This window comes from Xiphophorus hellerii, chromosome 11 (assembly GCF_003331165.1).
Source record: "Xiphophorus hellerii strain 12219 chromosome 11, Xiphophorus_hellerii-4.1, whole genome shotgun sequence".
Lineage (NCBI taxonomy): Eukaryota > Metazoa > Chordata > Actinopteri > Cyprinodontiformes > Poeciliidae > Xiphophorus > Xiphophorus hellerii.
In genome coordinates, this window is record NC_045682.1 from 529,478 (window position 1) to 545,189 (window position 15,712).

Genomic DNA, 15,712 nt, shown 5'->3' on the forward strand with positions numbered 1-15,712 from the left:
TTCTACAATAAACTAAATAACTAAACTTATTTATGTAATGAGTTCATTGAGAAGAACTCTGTTTGAAACAGTTCTACAAAAAATTGTAAAATTAATTTGAAAGAGCTGATGATTTTATAATCCTACAAGCTAGCATGTGAGCTGACCTGCTAAGCGATCTGGGATGTAGACTGGGCTGGGGCTTGATAGGCGGGCAGGCAGGGTCATACTCTGGAGGACTGAAGGGCTGGGCTTGCTGGCTTCTTGGCTTTGACCCTTGTCAGTCTGTGTGCAGCTGTCCCGGCTGCCTGTCTTTGAGTGACCTGTAGTCATCGGGGTGGTAGAAAGTACGGGGGAAGGGGATGACGAGATGGATTCTGTCCGCAGAGACTCTGTGCGACACTCTGGACCCAGCAGGACTCCTACACAACCATAAAAAAAACTGAAAAACTTCTTGTAGAATTAACAACTGATTTTAGTCCCACCCTCCTCTACCTCTGATTTGTTTTAGTCCAACTTACCTAATGAACCATAGGTAAGTTGGAAATAAATGACTCTTCATAGAAACATTTTGTTATTAATCAGACTGTCTACAACTTTAGAGTGGAAACATAAAGGAAATACATTGGAATCATCTTTTTAAACATTTCAACAATAAAATGACATTCTGTTCTTGCAGCCCTAGTTTGGGAGTTTCCTTTTGGTGAGTACACTCGGAGCAACAGTTACTTAACTGTCCAGGATTCCATCCATCCATCCATCCATCCATCCCTCTTGACACAGGATGACATGTGAAGTTTTGCATATTGCTCATCTAACTTGCTAACAGAAAGTATCTCTCTCTCTCTCTTTTGTTTTATCATTAAGCTGAGCTAATGGCTCACAGATGGAGCCACCTTAGTTTCTAACAAGAAAGAGAATTTAAAAAACTATTATATATGAATACATTATAATATTAACCTGTGGAAGAAATATAATAACCTCTGAAATTGTTTCAGGCACATTTCCCAATCAATCGTTGCACTATCAGAGACCGATGGGGACTTCCCAAGGCCACTATGAAGTTTCTACTCCAGAAAAACAATTGGTCTTTGTGGTCTTGAGAAAAACAACATATTTATGTTCTTGTGGAGTATGCAAATACACTTAAAACAACAGAGAGGTTCCTTCCTAAAATGTCAAGTCATAACTGCTGACTGTATAATATGAATGGCTTTTTAGAGTATTTATGACTACTGTGATGTAGTGGTTTGCAATTTATTTGTAGTATTGAGACAGAAATGATAAATGTATTTTAGGTTCTCCTAAATAATCTCATTTAATAACTTGTTATATTCTTTTTATTCTCAGTGCTTTGTAAATGGATGAGGCTATAACAGTTAAGAATTTCATTTCCAATTTAGAGCTCAAGTTTCACCTGTAGTAAATTTGAAGAAAAAGAACAATATGTTTATACCGAGGCTTCCCTTCCAGCTGGCATCCTTGCGCTCCTCAGTGATTGGTGAGCTGCTAAGCCCAAGGCTGTGCGAAAGCAGTCCTGAACCACTTGGACCAGTGTTGGAGATGGACATCAAGGATTTAGAAGGACGCATGGCAGACGGTGCATCAGACTTCATGGGTTCCTTCTTAGAGCGCTGATGAAGAACCTTTATCATGGCATCTTTCTCAATGATCTGGGCATGAAGATTCTTTATCCTGCATTAATGAGGAATTAACTTTGAGTTAGATTAGGATGCAGAGACTATACAGCAAAAAGTGTCAGAGTGGCAAAAATAAATAAATAAATAAATAAAAAATGAGAACTCTACCACACTATCAATATGATTGTTCAAAATCAGGAGAATTGCCATTTCACAGTGTGCCTTATCTGGGTTGTTTTATAATGCTTCATCAGATTCCTTTCCAGAAATGGTATTCCAACTAAATAAAAATAAAACTGAAATATTAGTGTTTGGACCAAAAGAGCATAGATTAAATATAATCACCCACCTTCAGTCCATTGGATTAAAATGTTCTGACGAAGCCAAGAATCTGGGGGTGATCATGGATCCTGATCTGAACTTTAATAACCACATCAAATCTATCATAAAAACATCAAACTACCATCTAAAAAATATTGCTAAAATTACACGACTCATGTCCCCACAAGACTCTGAAAAATTAGTTCATGCCTTTGTTTTTAGTAGACTCGATTACTGCAATGGAATTTTTACTGGATTATCAGAAAAAGCAATAAGACAGCTCCAGCTTCTCCAGAATGCTGCTGCAAGAGTCCTAACTAAAACAAAAAGAGATCAACATATCAGTCCAGTTCTAAAATCTCTTCACTGGCTGCCTGTTGCTCGAAGAATAGAATTTAAAATCTCCTTAATGGTTTACAAAGCACTTCATAATAGAAATCCAGACTACATTTCTGATCTTCTTCAACCATATATACCACTCAGACCTTTAAGATCATCAGAATCAAACCTTCTAACTATTCCGAGAGTCAGAACTAAACACGGTGAAGCAGCTTTTAGCTTTTATGCTCCAACACCCTGGAATAAGCTTCCTGCTCTCTGTAAGACTGCCCCTAACTTGAGTTTATTTAAAACAAGGTTAAAAACCTTCTTATTTGATGCTGCCTATTCTTAAATTCATATTTTATTTTTATTTATTTATTTTATTTTATTTTTTTTTAACTATATTCAAATTTGTAATGTTTATTTTGTTTATTTTTATTCTGTTGTATGTTGTTTTTAACTTCTTTGTACAAGCACTTTGAATTGTCTTTGGCTGAAAGGTGCTATATAAATAACGTTGCCTTGCCTTGCCTTGAGCAAATCTTGTCCTTCTGACTACTCTGACTTAGGGTGTATGCAAAACCCAATGCAGGCCAGTTAATCTGGCTTCATACCCCATCAGTTCAGCTGTCAAATTTTAGGGGGAGAAATTAGCTCAGCTCAGGTTCTGTGTAAAGCAATGCACAGAGCTAATATGCTCTGTGCATATAGCATATTGCACAGAGCTAATATGCTAAAGAATAGGATATTAGCTCTGTGCATTGCTTTACACAGAGTGAATGCTGCAAATCAATGATCTGCTAGGTTTCCTTAAAGAGAAACCTTGTAAAATATTATGAATAACTATCTGAGCTCAATGTACTATTTGATAACTAGAACCAATTGGGATGTGTGTATGTATGGTTGAATTAAAATTACTTTTTTTGGAAAGTGCCTTGAGACAACATTTGTTGTGAATTGGCAATATACAAGTAAACTGAATTGATCACCACATAATATCAAAGTTGTCCTTTTTGTTTTCTATTTTAAATAATTTGCTTTTAATTTTATAATGCAACTCAATATTTGATGGGCCAATGACTCACATGTATGTGACTTCAATGGCCCTATAGTTGAAATTGTTCTGACTCGAAGATGTAAGCTTGTTACTCTCAACTATGTTCAGTACAGAATGAACTGCATGAAATTTCTTCAAAAAACAAGAGAAGTCCAGTTATCTTCTATTTTATGCACATTTTAAAGCCCAGAATGAATTTACATGTGCAGTATATTTGTTACCCAACCTGCTTTCCATATCGAGACAGCGACGATTGGCCATTAGGATCTCTTCTTCTTCCTTCTGAATTCGAGCTTCAACAGAAGTATCATAGCTGTTGCTCGGAGAATGGTTTATCCCTGCTGCAGACGTATCCCTACAGCACAAGAGACAAATTTTCAAAAACGAGCAGAAGATGATGATCTTGACCAGAGGTCTTTATCTCAAGTTCTCAAGCGACATTGTGCTGCAGCTTTTTTAACACATTTGAATCAAATGGCTGAATTACCTTTCAGTATGTAGTCAAGTTAACAAGAGTCCTGGTGGTGGCTTAATTTTTTGACTCGGGTGTGCTGAAGCAGAAACACATCTAAAGGTTGCAGTGCACTGGTCTCCGAGAACTGGAGTTGAAGACCTCTGATGTAGACTGAACTAGATTGATCATTTGGTTTAATTAGTTTGTCTATTGTATTTCTTACTTACAGATGTACACAACAATAATACAGTAAGTGAGAAGCTTCCTTTCATTTGCAAACTAATGCACAATGAAACACCATAGATTCAATGTTCAAATACTTGTTCTATGAACGTGTCCATAAAAAACAAAGTCTGGACATAAAGCTGGTGAAAAATCTAGTGCTGGTTTCAGAAGTCTGCATATCAGAGAGAACAACGTCAGGTGGGTAAATCTCAAACAGACATTTTGAGGAGACAGACAAATTGCTTACATTTTATACTATTAGATTCTGCCGAATTCCTACACAACAATTTCCATTCAGCCTTTCAGCCATTCATATTATTGATGTTCCTATTTGGTGGTACACAGCTCAACATTTGTTATCTTGTAAATAAAAAAGTGTATAATTTCAGCTATTGTAAACTATGCTGCTTACTTTCCTAAGCATTGGCAAATTATTGTTTTTTATTGAAAAATGTAAGCGAATTACTGCTAGCAACACTAGCCCAAGTCAGCAGTAATGAATGGCTTTTTGGGAACATATAAGAGATAAAATTAACATTACAAAATAAAAATAAAAAACAATTCCAAATATTGTAAGTGAATATGTAAGAATATTTGTTTCCAGAAATCACAATACTATTGGGACCTTCCTAGTTAAAATTGTTCCTTAAGGAAGAAAATCAAAATTTTAAATTTATAAGTGTATGAGAAAATTGTTGAGAAAACCCACAACACATTTTTGATTCATTATTGAGAAAGTCTTACTAAATTTGTATATTATTTTAATTTCAAATATAAATAAGAACTGTTAAAAGTATTTTTAAAAGAATAAATTATACAGAAAACAAACCAGATTTTTATTTTATATTGCTTTCTTTGTTGATGTATAACACTTATTTTCTATCACAAACAAAGTTCTTTGTTGGAAAAAAAAATTATTTTCAATCAAAAATTTACCATAGGCGCTTAGCTAGTCATGCACTAACCAGTTAATGTGTGGTTCGGTTCTGCCCATGGTAAAGAGCTTATTCATTATACGGTCTGTTCCTTACTATTGTGGGCAGAACGTGAGAGTTCCACACTGTCGGCGCAAAACTGTTGGTCCGACAGAAAACTAGTGGAGCTGCACCATTTCTCTCTGCTTTACTGCAGAGAGTGTGGTCACACAGAGACCACACTGTAAAAAAAGTCACTGTAGAATTTACAGCAACTTACTGGCAGCAGGGTTGCCAGCCAGTTACTGTAATTGGGGCCTGCCATGCAAAGCAATGGCAGGAACCTATTGTTATTGTTGGAGAAAGTGTTTCTTTATTGGGGCCTGCCATGCAAAGCAATGGCAGGAACCTATTACTCTACACCCAACAAGCGTCTCTTTAAGTATTATTATTGGGGCCTGCCATGCAAAGCAATGGCAGGAACCTATTACTCTACACCCAACAAAGTGTCTCTTTATAATTCTTTATTTTTCTTCCGTAACCGTTAATGCGGCTCATACCGCTGGGTGCACACCTACAAATGAGGTATCAAAACGTGCAGAAAATTCACGCCATTGGAGCTATTACTTCTGGTGGGATTTGGGCTTAACGTGGCGACATAATTCGCAAAAAACTACGAAAAAACCCCCATTATAACTCAATGGGAAAAATCCTAGAAATACCCTATTTTTGAGGATTTGCTGTGTCGTCACAAATTCACCTAGAAATGCCATTCAAATTTCATTTTGTAGATACGTCTGTGATCTCTTCGAAAGTGAAGACGGCTCGTCGATACCAGTTACGGTTTGTCCACAATTTGCCTCTAAGCGACCCAAAGTTTCTCATTTTTCCTAAAGTTAGAGGGCTTCTCTCGCTGATTAGAGTGAGAGATCAAGACAACTTTTTCAACCCAAATCATTTTTGAAATCGCCATCACGGCCACAAATATCGCACGATTAGTATCAAAATCGGTCCTGACATTGATACGCCTGTCTGCTCCGGTAAAATGTTTTCGAAATTTATCTAGACCGTACGGTTTTCTGTCACGGTGCTTCAGAGCAAAGTCATGCGACAGGATTTTCTGAGGCTCTCAGGCTGTCTCACTGACACTTCACACCTTGGTGTGAAACTTATTTAACATAGCAACGGATCTCAAGAGGCTATTGGCTGCTGATTTGGACTACAAATACGCATCATTGTAGTTCTATCTATCCTCAGTTGAAACAGATCAGGACTGAACTGGCCTTTATAACTAATTGCTGCTATGGGCTGTATATAACTGATTTAACTCAGTAACTGTTACACATGGGATTAGTTTGGAACTTTAAAATTAAGCATATTGAAAATTTCACAATAAAAGCCTTGAATATTTTTACATCAGAAAATTGCTCTTTTGAGCTGTATATAACTGATTTAACCCAGCAATTGTTACACATGGGATTAGTGTGGCAATTTAAAATTAAGCTTGATGAAAATTTCAAAATAAAAGCCTTGAATATTTTTACATCAGGTAATTGCTGTTTTTGGCTTTATTTGACTTTTTCATCCAAAGCACTGTTACACATGGTATTAGTTTGGCCCTTTGAAATGAAGCTTAACAAAAATTTCAAAATAAAAGCCTTGAATATTTTTACATCATGTAATTGCTCTTTTTGGCTTTATTTGACTTTTTCATCCAAAGCACTGTTACACATGGTATTAGTTTGGCCCTTTGAAATGAAGCATACTGAAAATTTCAAAATAAAAGCCTTGAATATTTTTACATCAACTACTTGCATTTTCAGCATTATATAACTGATTTAACCCAATGACTATTACACATGGGATTAAAATAGACTGTTTTGCATGAGCAGCAGATAGATCCTCTATTGCACATGTGTCAAACTCAAGGCCCGCGGGCCACATGTGGCCCGCTACGTCATTTTATGTGGCCCTCTCCCCCCTACCACCGTTTTACAGCCCCATTGATTGACTTAAAATAGGTTTTGAGCACGAATTGACTACAAACTACATATCCCATAATGCCTTCCGATTCTTACCAACCAACATTACGGCTTCTCGCCACTAGAGTGCAGCAGAGTCACCTCAAGCTGATTATTAATTTTCCCAGCGAATAAAACTGAAACATCGACAAGCTAAGAAGCTAAAGAGCGAAGTTCCGTGATGTTTCAATCGAGGACTTTTACTTTTACCGTCTACTGCCCCCTGATTTGATGCCACAGCTTCGACTCCATGCAGCTCGTGTTTTGTCCACGTTTGGAAGCACCTATCTGTGCGAAGAGATGTTTTCAATAATGACTTTAAACAAGACCAAGCACAGATCGCGCATTACTGACGAAAACCTACACGCCGTTTTGCGGATTGCCACAGAATAGAACTAAAACCAGACATCGACGAACTGACCAGGGGAAAACGGTGCCTGACATCCGGCCAGAAAACATTGGTAAGCACAAACAAACTACATTTAAATAGAATGAATGTAAAACCAAAACTCAGTATACTGGAATATGCATATAGTTTATTGATTTTGCTTGTGTTTTGTTTATTTACAGAACACAACACAATGAGGATGTGTGTGAGTTATTGACAGGGTGAAGAGGGATCAGCGTTGTGTTCAAGGACAGGCAACGTCACCTCATTGTTTTGTTCTTATGTGAAATGCATGTTCGTTGCGTAATAAATAACGAAAAAGTTTTGTGAATGAAGTTGAGAGTTAATATCAAAACTTGTTTTTTATTATTTGTCTGCTTATCTTCAAAGCAGACAAAGAATAATTTTCCCAGCGAATAAAACTGAAACATCGACAAGCTAACGAGCTAAACAGCAAAGTTTAGCTGAGCAGTTTAAAAATACTGAGCATATTTTTAAACTGCTCAGTTTAAAAATACTGTAATTTTTAAACTGAGCAGTAATTTTACATCCATGCAAACTCAAATGTAATATTTAAAACTTGAATACATAAAATCAGTTATTTAACAATATGAGGTGTTGTTTAAAAATAAAAAAGATAGCAATTTCTTTTTATTGCAGAGACATTAGATTCTTAAATTTATGGTATTCTTTAAATGTTGTAATTTTGGTTCATTGTAAACTTTACCTGTAAAACGTTTGTAGAAATCTTTAACATAAGGTCAATATATATTTTTAAACTGTAATATGTTGTGTGTGTGTGCGTTATTGAAAATTTATATTTGTGACAATCATTAGGTAAATGCTAATGAACTGCCTTCCTGCAGTTTATGAGCATTGAACTGTTACTAAACAGTTCAATGCAAGGTTCATTAGCGTTAGCATTTTAGCTTCAATAAGCTATTAGCTATTTATTTTACTTTTTAGCAATGTTTAGTATACTGAATGGAGTAAATCAATTACAGAAAATATCCTAGTGATTTCCCACATACTGATGAAAGCAATGACGCTAACATTAGCGTTTCTGCTGATTTTAGCTGATATACTTACTTTATAATACTGAACGGTGCACGTCCGCCTCGCTTAACGTTCTTGCGATTCTCCGCGTGCCACTGATTACGTCGCGGCGTTCTTTAGCGTCGACGCCGATTTGTGGCGTGACGACGCCGGGCCCATGCCCGACGGGCGCGCCTTGGCAGGCCCCGGCTAAATTTCTTCCGAAATTTTCTAGTTGGGGCCTGCCATGCAAAGCAATGGCAGGAACCTATTACTCTACACCCAACAAGCGTCTCTTTAAGTATTATTATTATAATTCTTTATTTTTCTTCCGTAACCGTTAATGCGGCTCATACCGCTGGGTGCACACCTACAAATGAGGTATCAAAACGTGCAGAAAATTCACGCCATTGGAGCTATTATTTTTGGTGGGATTTGGGCTTAACGTGGCGACATAATTCGCAAAAAACTGCGAAAAAAACCCCATTATAACTCAATGGGAAAAATCCTAGAAATACCCTATTTTTGAGGATTTTCTGTGTCGTCACAAATTCACCTAGAAATGCCATTCAAATTTCCTTTTGTAGATACGTCTGTGATCTCTTCGAAAGTGAAGACGGCTCGTCGATACCAGTTACGGTTTGTCCACAATTTTTCTCTAAGCGACCCAAAGTTTCTCATTTTTCCTAAAGTTAGAGTGCGTCTCTGGCTGCTTAGAGTGAGATGAAGACAACTTTTTCAACCCAAATCATTTTTGAAATCGCCATCACGCCCACAAATATCGCACGATTAGTATCAAAATCGGTCCTCACATTGATACGCCTGTCTGCTCCGGTAAAATGTTTTCGAAATTTATCTAGACCGTACGGTTTTCTGTCACGGTGCTTCAGAGCAAAGTCATGCGACAGGATTTTCTGAGGCTCTCAGGCTGTTTCACTAACACTTCACACCTTGGTGTGAAACTTATTTAACATAGCAACGGATCTCAAGAGGCTATTGGCTGCTGATTTGGACTACAAATACGCATCATTGTAGTTCTATCTATCCTCAGTTGAAACAGATCAGGACTGAGAACTGGCCTTTAGAACTACGTGCTGCTATGGGCTGTATATAACTGATTTAACTCAGTAACTGTTACACATGGGATTAGTTTGGAACTTTAAAATTAAGCATATTGAAAATTTCAAAATAAAAGCCGAAATGAAGCATACTGAAAATTTCAAAATAAAAGCCTTGAATATTTTTACATCATGTAATTGCTGTTTTTGGCTTTGTATGACTTTTTCATCCAAAGCACTGTTACACATGGGATTAGTTTTGAACTTTAAAATGAAGCTTAACAAAAATTTCACAATAAAAGCCTTGAATATTTTTACATCATGTAATTGCTCTTTTTGGCTTTATTTGACTTTTTCATCCAAAGCACTGTTACACATGGTATTAGTTTGGCCCTTTGAAATGAAGCTTAACAAAAATTTCAAAATAAAAGCCTTGAATATTTTTACATCAGAAAATTGCTCTTTTGAGCTTTATATAACTGATTTAACCCAGCAATTGTTACACATGGGATTAGTGTGGCAATTTAAAATTAAGCTTGATGAAAATTTCAAAATAAAAGCCTTGAATATTTTTACATCAGGTAATTGCTGTTTTTGGCTTTATTTCACTTTTTCATCCAAAGCACTGTTACACATGGTATTAGTTTGGCCCTTTGAAATGAAGCTTAACAAAAATTTCAAAATAATAGCCTTGAATATTTTTACATCATGTAATTGCTCTTTTTGGCTTTATTTGACTTTTTCATCCAAAGCACTGTTACACATGGTATTAGTTTGGCCCTTTGAAATGAAGCATACTGAAAATTTCAAAATAAAAGCCTTGAATATTTTTACATCATGTAATTGCTCTTTTTGGCTTTATTTGACTTTTTCATCCAAAGCACTCTTACACATGGTATTAGTTTGGCCCTTTGAAATGAAGCATACTGAAAATTTCAAAATAAAAGCCTTGAATATTTTTACATGACGTAATTGCTCTTTTTGGCTTTATATGACTTTTTCATCCAAAGCACTGTTACACATGGGATTACTTCGGAACTTTAAAATGGAGCATAATAATAATTTCAAAATAAAAGCCTTGAATATTTTTACATCAGGTAATTGCGCTTTTTGGCTTTATGTGACTTTTTTATCCAAAGCACTGTTACACAAAGGAATAGTTTGGCCCTCTGAAATGAATCATACTGAAAATTTCAAAATAAAAGCCTTGAATATTTTTACATCATGTAATTGCTCTTTTTGGCCGTATATGACTTTTTCATCCAAAGCACTGTTACACATGGGATTACTTCGGAACTTTAAAATGGAGCATAATAATAATTTCAAAATAAAAGCCTTGTATATTTTTACATCAGGTAATCGCTCTTTTTGGCCGTATATGACTTTTTCATCCAAAGCACTGTTACACATGGGATTACTTCGGAACTTTAACATGGTGCATAATAATAATTTCAAAATAAAAGCCTTGAATATTTTTACATCAGGTAATTGCTCTTTTTGGCCGTATATGACTTTTTCATCCAAAGCACTGTTACACATGGGATTAGTTTGTCCCTTTGAAATGAAGCATACTGAAAATTCCAAAATAAAAGCCTTGAATATTTTTACATCATGTAATTGCTCTTTTTGGCTTTATTTGACTTTTTCATCCAAAGCACTGTTACACATGGTATTAGTTTGGCCCTTTGAAATGAAGCATACTGAAAATTTCAAAATAAAAGCCTTGAATATTTTTACATCATGTAATTGCTCTTTTTGGCTTTATTTGACTTTTTCATCCAAAGCACTGTTACACATGGTATTAGTTTGGCCCTTTGAAATGAAGCATACTGAAAATTTCAAAATAAAAGCCTTGAATATTTTTACATCATGTAATTGCTCTTTTTGGCTTTATTTGACTTTTTCATCCAAAGCACTCTTACACATGGTATTAGTTTGGCCCTTTGAAATGAAGCATACTGAAAATTTCAAAATAAAAGCCTTGAATATTTTTACATGACGTAATTGCTCTTTTTGGCTTTATTTGACTTTTTCATCCAAAGCACTCTTACACATGGTATTAGTTCAGAACTTTAAAATGAAGCATACTGAAAATTTCAAAATAAAAGCCTTGAATATTTTTACATCATGTAGTTGCTCTTTTTGGCTTTATTTGACTTTTTCATCCAAAGCACTGTTACACATGGTATTAGTTTGGCCCTTTGAAATGAAGCATACTGAAAATTTCAAAATAAAAGCCTTGAATATTTTTACATCATGTAATTGCTCTTTTTGGCCGTATATGACTTTTTCATCCAAAGCCCTGTTACACATGGTATTAGTTCGGAACTTTGAAATGAAGCATACTGAAAATTTCAAAATAAAAGCCTTGAATATTTTTACATCAGCTACTTGTGTTTTGAGCATTATATAACTATTTTAACCCAAGGACTATTATGCATGTTATTAGTTTGGCCCTTTGAAATGAAGTTTAACAAAACTTCCAAAATAAAAGCCTTGACAACATTTTAAATCGTACTGAATGGTGCACGTCCGCCTCACTTAACGTTCTTGCGGTTCTCCGCGTGCCATTGATTACGTTGCGGCGTTCTTAAGCGTCGATGCCAATTTGTGGCGTGACGACGCCGGGCCCTAACCCCACGGGCGCGCCTCGGCAGGCCCCGGCTAAATTTCTTCCGAAATTTTCTAGTATTCTTTATTTTTCTTCCGTAACCGTTAATGCGGCTCATACCGCTGGGTGCACACCTACAAATGAGGTATCAAAACGTGCAGAAAATTCACGCCATTGGAGCTATTACTTCTGGTGGGATTTGGGCTTAACGTGGCGACATAATTCGCAAAAAACTACGAAAAAAACCCCATTATAAGTCAATGGGAAAAATCCTAGAAATACCCTATTTTTGAGGATTTGCTGTGTCGTCACAAATTCACCTAGAAATGCCATTCAAATTTCATTTTGTAGATACGTCTGTGATCTCTTCGAAAGTGAAGACGGCTCGTCGATACCAGTTACGGTTTGTCCACAATTTGCCTCTAAGCGACCCAAAGTTTCTCATTTTTCCTAAAGTTAGAGTGCGTCTCTGGCTGCTTAGAGTGAGAGATGGAGACAACTTTTTCAGCCCAAATCATTTTTGAAATCGCCATCACGCCCACAAATATCGCACGATTAGTATCAAAATCGGTCCTGACATTGATACGCCTGTCTGCTCCGGTAAAATGTTTTCGAAATTTATCTAGACCGTACGGTTTTCTGTCACGGTGCTTCAGAGCAAAGTCATGCGACAGGATTTTCTGAGGCTCTCAGGCTGTTTCACTAACACTTCACACCTTGGTGTGAAACTTATTTAACATAGCAACGGAACTCAAGAGGCTATTGGCTGCTGATTTGGACTACAAATACGCATCATTGTAGTTCTATCTATAGTGAAACCCTCAGTTGAAACAGATCAGGACTTAACTGGCCTTTATAACTACTTGCTGCTATGGGCTGTATATAACTGATTTAACTCAGTAACTGTTACACATGGGATTAGTTTGGCCCTTTGAAATGAAGCTTAACAAAAATTTCAAAATAAAAGCCTTGAATATTTTTACATCAGAAAATTGCTCTTTTGAGCTGTATATAACTGATTTAACCCAGCAATTGTTACACATGGGATTAGTGTGGCAATTTAAAATTAAGCTTGATGAAAATTTCAAAATAAAAGCCTTGAATATTTTTACATCAGGTCATTGCTCTTTTTGGCTTTATTTGACTTTTTCATCCAAAGCACTGTTACACATGGTATTAGTTTGGCCCTTTGAAATGAAGCATACTGAAAATTTCAAAATAAAAGCCTTGAATATTTTTACATGACGTAATTGCTCTTTTTGGCTTTATTTGACTTTTTCATCCAAAGCACTGTTACACATGGTATTAGTTTGGCCCTTTGAAATGAAGCATACTGAAAATTTCAAAATAAAAGCCTTGAATATTTTTACATGACGTAATTGCTCTTTTTGGCTTTATTTGACTTTTTCATCCAAAGCACTGTTACACATGGTATTAGTTTGGCCCTTTGAAATGAAGCATACTGAAAATTTCAAAATAAAAGCCTTGAATATTTTTACATGACGTAATTGCTCTTTTTGGCTTTATTTGACTTTTTCATCCAAAGCACTGTTACACATGGTATTAGTTTGGCCCTTTGAAATGAAGCATACTGAAAATTTCAAAATAAAAGCCTTGAATATTTTTACATGACGTAACTGCTCTTTTTGGCTTTATTTGACGTTTTCATCCAAAGCACTGATAAACATAGGATTAGTTTGGCGCTTTGAAATGAAGCTTAACAAACATTTCAAAATAAAAGCCTTGAATATTTTTACATCAGCTACTTGTGTTTTGAGCATTATATAACTATTTTAACCCAATGACTGTTACGCATGGGATTAGTTTGGCCCTTTGAAATGAAGTTTAACAAAACTTCCAAAATAAAAGCCTTGACAACATTTTAAATCATACTGAATGGTGCACGTCCGCCTCGCTTAACGTTCTTGCGGTTCTCCGCGTGCCACTGATTACGTCGCGGCGTTCTTTAGCGTCGACGCCGATTTGTGGCGTGACGACGCCGGGCCCAAGCCCGACGGGCGCGCCTTGGCAGGCCCCGGCTAAATTTCTTCCGAAATTTTCTAGTTGGGGCCTGCCATGCAAAGCAATGGCAGGAACCTATTACTCTACACCCAACAAGCGTCTCTTTATTGGGGCCTGCCATGCAAAGCAATGGCAGGAACCTATTACTCTACACCCAACAAGGTGTCTCTTTATTGGGGCCTGCCATGCAAAGCAATGGCAGGAACCTATTACTCTACACCCAACAAGGTGTCTCTTTATTCTTTATTTTTCTTCCGTAACCGTTAATGCGGCTCATACCGCTGGGTGCACACCTACAAATGAGGTATCAAAACGTGCAGAAAATTCACGCCATTGGAGCTATTATTTTTGGTGGGATTTTGGGTTAACGTGGCGACATAATTCGCAAAAAACTGCGAAAAAAAACCCATTATAAGTCAATGGGAAAAATCCTGGAAATACCCTATTTTTGAGGATTTTCTGTGTCGTCACAAATTCACCTAGAAATGCCATTCAAATTTCATTTTGTAGATACGTCTGTGATCTCTTCGAAAGTGAAGACGGCTCGTCGATACCAGTTACGGTTTGTCCACAATTTGCCTCTAAGCGACCCAAAGTTTCTCATTTTTCCTAAAGTTAGAGGGCTTCTCTCGCTGATTAGAGTGAGAGATCAAGACAACTTTTTCAACCCAAATCATTTTTGAAATCGCCATCACGGCCACAAATATCGCACGATTAGTATCAAAATCGGTCCTGACATTGATACGCCTGTCTGCTCCGGTAAAATGTTTTCGAAATTTATCTAGACCGTACGGTTTTCTGTCACGGTGCTTCAGAGCAAAGTCATGCGACAGGATTTTCTGAGGCTCTCAGGCTGTCTCACTGACACTTCACACCTTGGTGTGAAACTTATTTAACATAGCAACGGATCTCAAGAGGCTATTGGCTGCTGATTTGGACTACAAATACGCATCATTGTAGTTCTATCTATCCTCAGTTGAAACAGATCAGGACTGAACTGGCCTTTATAACTAATTGCTGCTATGGGCTGTATATAACTGATTTAACTCAGTAACTGTTACACATGGGATTAGTTTTGAACTTTAAAATGAAGCTTAACAAAAATTTCACAATAAAAGCCTTGAATATTTTTACATCAGAAAATTGCTCTTTTGAGCTGTATATAACTGATTTAACCCAGCAATTGTTACACATGGGATTAGTGTGGCAATTTAAAATTAAGCTTGATGAAAATTTCAAAATAAAAGCCTTGAATATTTTTACATCAGGTAATTGCTGTTTTTGGCTTTATTTGACTTTTTCATCCAAAGCACTGTTACACATGGTATTAGTTTGGCCCTTTGAAATGAAGCTTAACAAAAATTTCAAAATAAAAGCCTTGAATATTTTTACATCATGTAATTGCTCTTTTTGGCTTTATTTGACTTTTTCATCCAAAGCACTGTTACACATGGTATTAGTTTGGCCCTTTGAAATGAAGCATACTGAAAATTTCAAAATAAAAGCCTTGAATATTTTTACATCAACTACTTGCATTTTCAGCATTATATAACTGATTTAACCCAATGACTATTACACATGGGATTAAAATAGACTGTTTTGCATGAGCAGCAGATAGATCCTCTATTGCACATGTGTCAAACTCAAGGCCCGCGGGCCACATGTG

General features: G+C 36.4%; 1 protein-coding gene across 6 annotated transcripts in view; it reads right to left on the reverse strand.

Moving 5' to 3' along the window:
• The window catches only part of amot (angiomotin), an 89,071-nt gene that overhangs the window by 4,140 nt on the left and 69,219 nt on the right, over positions 1-15,712 (reverse strand). For 5 of the 6 annotated variants that reach the window (XM_032575770.1, XM_032575774.1, XM_032575773.1 and 2 more), the window contains 3 exons: positions 3,545-3,673; positions 1,436-1,674; positions 147-401 (listed from right to left, as the gene is read on the reverse strand). In XM_032575770.1, coding sequence (XP_032431661.1) covers positions 147-401; positions 1,436-1,674; positions 3,545-3,673 — 623 coding nt within the window. Of the gene's footprint in view, positions 1-146; positions 402-1,435; positions 1,675-3,544; positions 3,674-15,712 lie in introns of those variants that run through there. The other variant, XM_032575776.1, reaches the window with a different exon arrangement.